The sequence below is a fragment of the Chiloscyllium plagiosum genome, chromosome 15, assembly GCF_004010195.1.
Source record: "Chiloscyllium plagiosum isolate BGI_BamShark_2017 chromosome 15, ASM401019v2, whole genome shotgun sequence".
NCBI lineage: Eukaryota > Metazoa > Chordata > Chondrichthyes > Orectolobiformes > Hemiscylliidae > Chiloscyllium > Chiloscyllium plagiosum.
The window spans coordinates 67,123,629-67,132,987 of NC_057724.1; the positions used below are offsets into that span (position 1 = coordinate 67,123,629).

At 43.1% G+C, this 9,359-nt stretch overlaps 1 protein-coding gene and 1 non-coding gene across 6 annotated transcripts in view; one reads left to right on the forward strand and one right to left on the reverse strand.

The window, feature by feature from the left end:
• mtm1 (myotubularin 1) overlaps positions 1 to 9,359 on the forward strand; it is a 161,876-nt gene that overhangs the window by 89,105 nt on the left and 63,412 nt on the right. For all 5 annotated transcript variants that reach the window (XM_043705109.1, XM_043705113.1, XM_043705110.1 and 2 more), the window contains one exon: positions 9,008 to 9,109. In XM_043705109.1, coding sequence (XP_043561044.1) covers positions 9,008 to 9,109 — 102 coding nt within the window. The remainder of the gene's footprint in view (positions 1 to 9,007; positions 9,110 to 9,359) is intronic.
• On the reverse strand, positions 81 to 199 carry LOC122557566. The gene has a single exon (XR_006313868.1). It is a non-coding gene; the product is annotated as a 5S ribosomal RNA (ribosomal RNA).

Sequence of the window (9,359 nt, forward strand, 5' to 3'; positions counted from 1 at the left end):
GCAGAAATAACCTGCCGCTCCATTGCCTGGCACAAGACAAGTGCAGAGGGGTGACTTGAGCAGCCACTGCTGGCGGAAAAAGCCTACTGCACCTGGTATTCCCAGGCGGTTTCCCATCCAAGTACTAACCAGGCCTGAGTCTGCTTAGCTTCCGAGATCAGACGAGATCTGGCGTTTTCAGACTAGTATGGCCGTAGGCGCTGGCCCCTGCCTTTTCTCCCTACTTCAAGGCGTGCTGGCCAGCCACATTTTCTTTCTTGCTCTTTCTCTTTATCCCCTTTGGCTTTTTTTTCTCTTTTCTCTTTGCTCTTCCTCCTCCGTGCGTGCTTCCCTCCCTCCGTCCCTCCAGCTGCCTTTCAGGCCAGCCCTTGCCCACCAGGCTCCTGTAGTCTCCCACATCCCCACACAGGCCAACTGCAAGCCCTCCCCCTGCTTCATAGGGGCGCAGCCTGCATTCTCTCATCCTTCCACACTCCTCCCCCCCTCCATTTCGGAATGCCGGGCACTGTCCAGTGGGGTACCGCACGGATCAGTACTGGGACCGCAGCTTTTTACAATCTATCTTCAGGATATACAAGATGGTATTAGCAATAACATTCGCAAATTTCATCAGCTGGGTGGCAGGGTGAAATGTGAGGAGGATGTTAGGAGATTACGGGGTGACCTGGACATGTTAGGTGAGTGGTCAGATGCATGGCAGATGTAGTTTAATGTGGATAAATGTATGGTTATCCACTTTGGTGGCAAGAACAGGAAGGCAGATTACTACCTCAATTGAATCAATTTAGGTAAAGGGGCAGTACAGGGATATCTGTGTGTTCTTGTACACTAGTCAATGAAGGTAAGCATGCAGGTATAGCAGGTAGTGAAGAAGGCTAATAGCATGCTGGCCTTCATAACAAGAGGGATTGAGTATAGAAGCAAAGAGGTTCTTCTGCAGCTGTACAGGGCACTGGTGAGACCACACCTGGAGTACTGTGTGCAGTTCTGGTCTCCAAATTTGAGGAAAGACATTCTGGCTATTGAGGGAGTGCAGCATAGGTTCACGAGGTCAATTCCTGCAATGGTGGGATTACCTTACACTGAAAGACTGGAGCGATTCGGCTTATATACCTTTGAGTTTAGAAGACTGAGAGGGGATCTGATTGAGACATTTAAGATTATTAAAGGAGGCAGGAGGCAGGAAACATGTTTCTGCTGATGGGTGAGTGCCGAACCAGAGGACACAGCTTAAAAATACAGGGTAGACAATTTAGGACAGAGATGAGGAGAAACGTCTTCACCCAGAGAGTGGTGGCTGTGTGGAATGCTCTGCCCCAGAGGGCAGTGGAGGCCCAGTCTCTGGATTCATTTAAGAAAGAGTTGGACAGAGCTCTCAAAGATAGTGGAATCAAGGGTTATGGAGATAAAGCAGGAACAGGATACTGATTAAGGATGATCAGCCATGATCATATTGAATGGTGGTGCAGGGTCGAAGGGCAGAATGGCCTACTCCTGAACCTATTGTCTATTTAAAAAGGAAGCCCTCAAGAGAAGTAATATCTGCATTACTCCCGAGCTAGTGAGGGCAGGGATAGGAGGAAACAGCAGATGAATGCATGGCTGAGGACTGGTGCATGGAAGAAGGATTCACATTTTTGGACCATTGGAATCTCTTTCAGGGTAGAAGTGACCTGTACAAGAAGGACGGATTGCACCCAGGGAGATAGTGAGCAAAGAGGTCAATCTGAGATTGATACAGTTGAGAACAGAAGCGAGTCAAACAGTCAGGGCAGGCAGAGACAAGGTAGGACTAATAAATTAAACTGCATGTATTTCAATGCAAGGGGCCTAACAGGGAAGGCAGATAAACTCAGGGCATGGTAAGGAACATGGGACTGGGATATCATAGCAATTACAGAAACTTGGCTCAGTGATGGACAGGACTGACAGCTCAATGTTCCAGGATACAGATGCTACAGGAAGGATAGAAAGGGAGGCAAGAGAAGAGGGGGAGTAGTGTTTTTGATAAGGGATAGCATTACAGCTGTGCTGAGGGAGGGTATTTCTGGAAATACATCCAGGGAAGTTATTTGGGTGGAACTGAGAAATAAGAAGGGGATGACCACCTTATTGGGATTGTATTATAGACCGCCTAATAGTCAGAGGGAAATTGAGAAACAAATTTGTAAGGAGATCTCCGCTCTCAGTAAGAATAATAGGGTGGTTATGGTAGGGGATTTTAACTTTCCAGACATAGGCTGGGACTGCCATAGTGTTTAGGGTCTCGATGGAGAGGAATTTGTTAAGTGTGTACAAGAAAATTTTCTGTTCAGTATGTGGATGTACCTACTAGAGAAGGTGTAAAACCTGACCTACTCTTGGGAAATAAGGCAGGACAGGTGACTGAGGTGTCAGTGAGAGAGCACTTTGGGGCCAGCGACCATAATTCTATTCGATTTAAAATAGTGATAGAAAAGGATAGACCAGATCTAAAAGTTGAAGTTCTAACTTGGAGAAAGGCCAATTTTGATGTCTCAGGCAAGAACTTTGGAAAACTAATTGGGAGCAGATGTTCACAGGTAAAGGTACACTGGAAAATGGGAAGCCTTCAGAAATGAGATAACGAGAATCCAGAGAAAGTATATTCCTGTCAGGGTGAAAGGAAAGGCTGGTAGGTGTAGGGAATGCTGGATGACTAAAGAAATTGAGGGTTTGGTTAAGAAAAAGAAGGAAGCATATGTGAGGTATAGACAGGATAGATCGAATGAATCCTTAGAGTATAAAGGCAGTAGGAGTATACTTAAGAGGGAAATCAGGAGGGCAAAAAGGGGGCATGAGATCGCTTTGGCAAATAGAGTTAAGGAGAATCCAAAGGGTTTTTACAAATATATTAAGGACAAAAGGGTAACTAGGGAGAAAATAGGACCCCTCAAAGCCGCAGAAAATGGGGGAGATACTAAACAAGTATTTTACATCAGTATTTACTGTGGAAAAGGATATGGAAGATATAGACTGTAGGGGAATAGATGGTGACACCTTGCAAAATGTCCAAATTACAGAGGAGGAAGTGCTGGATGTCTTGAAACACATAAAGGTGGATAAATCCCCAGAACTTGATCAGGTGTACCCGACAACTCTGTGGGAAGCTAGAGAAGCGATTGCTGGGCCTCTTGCTGAGATATTTGTATCATCGATAGTCACAGGTGAAGTGCCTGAAGACTGGAGGTTGGCTAACGTGGTGCCACTGTTTAAGAAGGATGGTAAGGACAAGCCAGGGAGCAATAGACCAGTGAGCCTGATGTCGGTGGTGGGCAAGTTGTTGGAGGGAAGCCTGAGGGAGAGGATGTACTGTATTTGGAAAGGCAAGGACTGATTAGGGATAGTCAACATGGCTTTTGTGCGTGGGAAATCATGTCTCACAAACTTGATTTAGTTACTTTCTCAAAAAACTCTAGAGGACTGCTGAGGGCAGAGTGGTAGATGTGATCTATGTGGATTTCAGTAAGGCGTTCGACAAGGTTCCCCATGGGAGACTGATTAGCAAGGTTAGGTCTCATGGAAGAAAGGGAGAACTAGCCATTTGGATACAGAACTGGCTCAAAGGGGGAAGACAGAGGGTGATGGTGGCGGGTTGTTTTTCAGACTGGAGGCCTGAGACCAGTGGAGTGCTACAAGGATCGGTGCTGGGTCCTCTACTTTTTGTCATTTACATGAATGATTTGGATGTGAGCATAAGAGGTAAAGTTAGTAAGTTTGCAGATGACACCAAATTGGCGGTGTAGTGGACAGCAAAGAGGGTTACCTCAGATTATAACAGGATCTGGACCAATGGGCTGAGAAGTGGCAGATGGAGTTTAATTCAGATAAATGCGAGGTGCTGCATTTTGGGAAAGCAAATCTTAGCAGGATGTATATACTTAATGGTAAGGTCCTAGGGTATGTTGCTGAACAGAGACCTTGGAGTGCAAGTTCATACAAGATAATCAGAGGGTTAGATAGGGTGGACAGGGAGAGCCTTTTTCCAAGTATGGGGATGGAAAACACGAGGGGACACAACTTTAAAGTGAGGGAGATAGTTATAAGACAGATGTCAGAGGTAGTTTCTTTACTCAGAGAGTAGTAAGGGTATGGAATGCTTTGCCTGTAACGGTAGTAGATTCGCCAAGTTTAAGTGCATTTAAGTTGTCATTGGAGAGGCATATGGACATACATGGAATAGTGTCGGTGGGATGGGCTTCAGATTAGTATGACAGGGTGGCGCAACATTGAGGGTCGAAGGGCACGTACTGCGCTGTAATGTTCTATGTTCTATATAGCTCCTTGAAAGTGGAGTCGCAGGTAGATAGGATAGTGAAGAAGGCGTTTGGTATGCTTTCCGATATTGCTCAGAGTATTGAGTACAGGAGTTGGTCGGTCATGTTGCAGCTGTACAGGACATTGGTGAGGCCACTGTTGGAATATTGCGCGCAATTCTGGTCTCCTTCCTATCGGAAAGATGTTGTGAAACTTGAAAGGGCTCAGAAATGATTTACAACGATGTTGCCAGGGTTGGAGGATTTGAGCTACAGGGAGAGGCTGAACAGGCTGGGGCTGTTTTCCCTGGAGCGTCGGAGGCTGAGGGGTGACCTTATAGAGGTTTACAAAATTATGAGGGGCATGGATAGGATAAATAGACAAAGTCTCTCCCCTGGGGTTGGGGAGTCCAGAACTAGAGGGCCTAGGTTGAGGGTGAGAGGGGAAAGATATAAACGAGACCTAAGGGGCAACGTTTTCACATACAGGATGGTACGTGTATGGAATGAGCTGCCAGAGGAAGTGGTGAAGGCTGGTACAATTGCAGCATCTGAAGAGGCATTTGGATGGGTATATGAATAGGAAGGGTTTGGAGGGATATGGGCTGGGTGCTGGCAAGTGAGACTGGGATTGGGTTGGGATATCTGGTCAGCATGGACAGGTTGAACCGAATGGTCTGTATCCATGCTGTACATCTCTGTGACTCTATAACAGTTATATAAGCTAAGTGCTTGTAGATTAGATAATGTATTAGCATGGATTAAAGAATAAATAATGGACAGAAAGCAGAGTGTCAGGATAAATGGGACATTTTTAAGTTGAGCTGTAACTAGTAGGGTGCTGCAAGGGCCAGCTCTGGAGTGTAGGCTAATTGCAGACTCTACTAATTAGTCTGATATAGGGATTAACAATGTTCGTTAATACAAAGTTAAACGAAAATGTAAACAGTAAGAGAAAACCTTACAGGTGTGTTGGGCTGTGGTGAGAACAAAGCTGTGTGCAGTTTTGGTGTCTATATTTTAGGGACGAATCAGTTGCTTTGGATTTCGTGTTGCCAATGTTCTGTGAATTGATCCTGGGGATTGATGAGAGGTTGAGTAAATTGGGCCTATCCTCTCTGGCATTGAGGAGAATGATCGGTGATCTCATTGAAGCATACAAAGTGCTGTGTAGAGTACATACTGAGAGGTTGTCTCCTCTGGGGAATCTAGATCACGGGCATAATCCTAGAAGAAACGACTTCGCTCAGTGTTGTGAATTTTTAAAATTCTGTGTCATAGAGTTCTAGATACATCATTATTATCTACATTTAAGATTGTGATCGATGTTTGGTTTTCAGGAATTGAGGATTTTGAGGAGTGGGCACGAAAGTGAGTTAACAGAAGATCGGCTGATGTTTTTACATTTAGCAGGATATCTTTCCTTGCTGTAACAATGCTTATGTTTTCACTCATAACATAAACCTGGCTGTGGGTATTGAAATATCCAACAGATGTTTATTACAATTGTAATTAATATGTACAAATATTACATGCATGGGCTGATGATGAAGCTATTTGATTACAAAGAGTAACATGCTTCCATTGGCATGCCATGCTTCAGGTGACCTGACCAAAAGGTTTTGTGTACTTGTTGTTTACTGAGCTGCTGCTTATTTTTACAGGTTATGTTCAACCTGAGGTTTGCTCTTAATATGGAAGATCTTTATACCTTCCGTTCATATGTTGTGATAGTCATGATAACATGAGCATATCTGTAGAAGATTTACTGACCTACAGACTAAAACATTATGCAATGTCAGCCATTATTTTATTGAATGACAAAGTGAGTTTAGGGATAATATGGTCTACCTTGCTCCCATTTTTCTATTTCTGCTTTATTTCTCTGTTTTTACAGAGTCTAAAAAGAGGTCAATAAATAATAAGTGGTAGATGAATTATTATTTGGGGAAATGCGAATTATTGGGGAGATATTGGCATAATGGTGTTATTACTGCATCAGAGTAACCAGAGCCCAGGTGAATGTAGTGGGGACCGGTCTGGATGAGATTTACTTTTAGTTAGTAAATCTTGAATTGAAAACTAGTTTCAGAAATGATGCTCCAAAACTCTAGTCAATTGCCACAAAAGCTCATCTGGTTTATTATCTTCTTTCCCTTAGAGAAAGAAGTTAGCTGCCCTCATCTGATCTGACCTGCATGTGACTCCATATCCACAGCAATGTGGTTGACTCTTAACTAATCTCTGAAATGGCCTATGAGTTACTCAGTTCAAGGGCAGTTAGGGATGGGCAGCAGGTTGATTGGTAGCCCTTTGACACTCAACCCATCAAACAAATAAAAAAACCAGCTTTGGTATTTAAATGAGAATGTTCAGGGAGATTTGTGTGACCTTGTACAAAAACAGAATAAGAATACAGATAGAGTAAGCAATCCGTAAGGCAAATAGTATCTTAACCTTCATTGCAGGGGTTTAGGATTACAAGAGTAAATACCTCTTGCTACAGTTGTACAGGGCTTTGGTGAGACTGCACATAGACAGCAGTTTTGGCTTCCTTTTCTACAGAAGGATATTGCTAACTTGGAGAAGGATTGAATCCTGTTATGAGCGGGCTCTATAATAAGAGGTTGAATGGAGCGTATGAGCTCCAGAAGTTATTAAAAGTGATGGGTGATCTCACTGCAATATATAAGATTCTGAGGGGCTTGATGGGGTAGACGCTGTGAGGGTTGTTTCACTTGGCTAAAGATCTAGAATTAGGGGCTTGTTTTCTGGGTGAGTTCATTTATGACCAAACTGAGGAGAAATTTCTTTATTTAGAAAGTTGTGAACTTTTGGAATTCTCAGACTTCTGGAATAATAACTCATTGAGTATGTACGAGACTTGGAGAAATCTTTGGACTCTGGGGGAACTAAGGAAAATGGAGAAGTCTGGGGAAGACCAATTAATTATCACTTCAAGAGTTCATTTGCCTTTTGCCAATATTTTAACTATAGCACAGTAAGACCAATTCTTGTGGGAACTCAGCAGTTTTAGCTGCATGGTCTTGTGTCAGGCAAAGTACATGAGGAGAGAGGGAAAAGGCTTCTGAGAATGGTTACAGCCATGAGGAATTCCAGTTCATGTGGATAGATTAATGAAGATGGGTTTGCTCTTAAGAGAATATTCACTCAAGGTGCTCAAAATCACAAGGGGTCAAGATGGATTAGAGCAAAACTATTCTCATTTATGGATAGATTAAAAAGCATAGGACACTAATTGGCCGAAGAACCAATGGTAACATGAAGACAATATTCTGTTAACAGCATGTGGTTATGATCTGGAGAATGAAACAGTTAATATTAATGGAAGCAGATACAAAGGGTGCTTACAAAACTCATTTAGATATACAACTAAAGAGTGAATAATAGTAGAGTTATAGTGAAAGGGCAGGGGAGTCGGATTAACTGAATTGTTCGTGCTAATGTTGGCAAAAACGTGGCATGACCGCCTTTTATGCTGCAAACATTCTCCAATTCATTGATTTAACATAAAATATCCTTGCTTCACTAGGTTGTTCTTAAATAATCTAACATTGGATCACATAAGGAGCTTTTGGAGCAGATGGCCACAAACATGGTTAGAGTAATTGGATTTAAGGTTGTCTTAAACCGTCTGGTGGGCAAATTCTTATTTTCCCCTTGTTTTTGCTCATTTACTAATTTCCTAAATTCAGTTCAACATCTATCTGGTATCTTCTGGAAGAATTTTAACAACCCAGAAATCTGGCTAGAGTTGGATTAGATGGGATACTGAAGCATTTTGTCCACGACCTGCCCTTTGATGTGAGAAGATCACAGAATCAGAAGTGTTACAGCGCAAGAGGAAGCCATTCAGCCCATTGCACTGCTTCTCCAAATAAGTATGCAGATAAATTTCCAAATAGCAATGCAGCTTCTTTTGTTGGTGTATGAATACCAATTAAAGGAGGAATCCTGGGCATGTTTTATGAATTTGGTTTGTTTGCTCTAATTGATTGGATGGTGGAGAAATTAATGATGAGGTAATTAAAATCTCATTTAAGTCGTGTTGCTCCTACTGAACTCCCTGATCTGTCTACAGATTTCCTGTTCCATTTCCTTTCCATAATTAGGCATTCTGTTGTGTAATCCTACTAAATAACAATTGTGTTAATTATTCGATTTCTAGCCATGTGTTATCTGATACTCATTATGTGTGGTCTAAAATGGAACAACAGTTGTGGGATCTTTTTGTATAGCAGATCTGTGTTTCTGCCTTGAAAATTATGGGCGGCACGGTGGCACAGTGGTTAGCACTACTGCCTCACAGCGCCAGAGATCCGGGATCAATTCCCGCCTCAGGCGACTGACTGTGTGGAGTTTGCATGTTCTCCCCGTGTCTGCGTGGGTTTCCTCCGGGTGCTCCGGTTTCCTCCCACAGTCACAAAGATGTGCAGGTTAGGTGAATTGGCCATGCTAAATTCCCGTAGTGTTAGGTAAGGGGTAAATGTAGGGGTATGGGTGGGTTGCGCTTTGGTGGGGCGGTGTGGACTTGGTGGGCCGAAGGGCCTGTTTCCACACTGTAAGTAATCTAATCTAATCATCAAAAAAAATTAAGTTATTCATACCTTTACCACTTTGAAGAGCAGGAGGGAATAAGTGATTTTGTTTTATCACGAATGAAAAGGGTCTCATGTACCGATTGTTGACTGAGCTACTTTTTATTTTTACAGGATATGCGCAACCTGAGGTTTGCTCTGAAACAGGAAGGTCGCAGCAGAAAATCCATGTTCGAAAGTCTTACAAAATATGCATTTCCTATTTCAAGTGGTTTGGTAAGGATTTCTACTGTTAATACGCCCCGTCAATAAATACATTGTAAGACCATGCCAGACTGAATGTGGTTACTCTATATGAACTAGTTCCATTGGCCTTACTTCAGCTAAAATTTAAGACTCTCTGAATACCTCCAACCTCCCCAGCCCCCCATCTCTGTCTCACACCTACTCTCCCACGCCTCTCTCCTTCTCTTCCCCCATCCCTCTCCCTCTCTCTCCTCCCTCTCTCTCCTCCCTCTCCCCACCA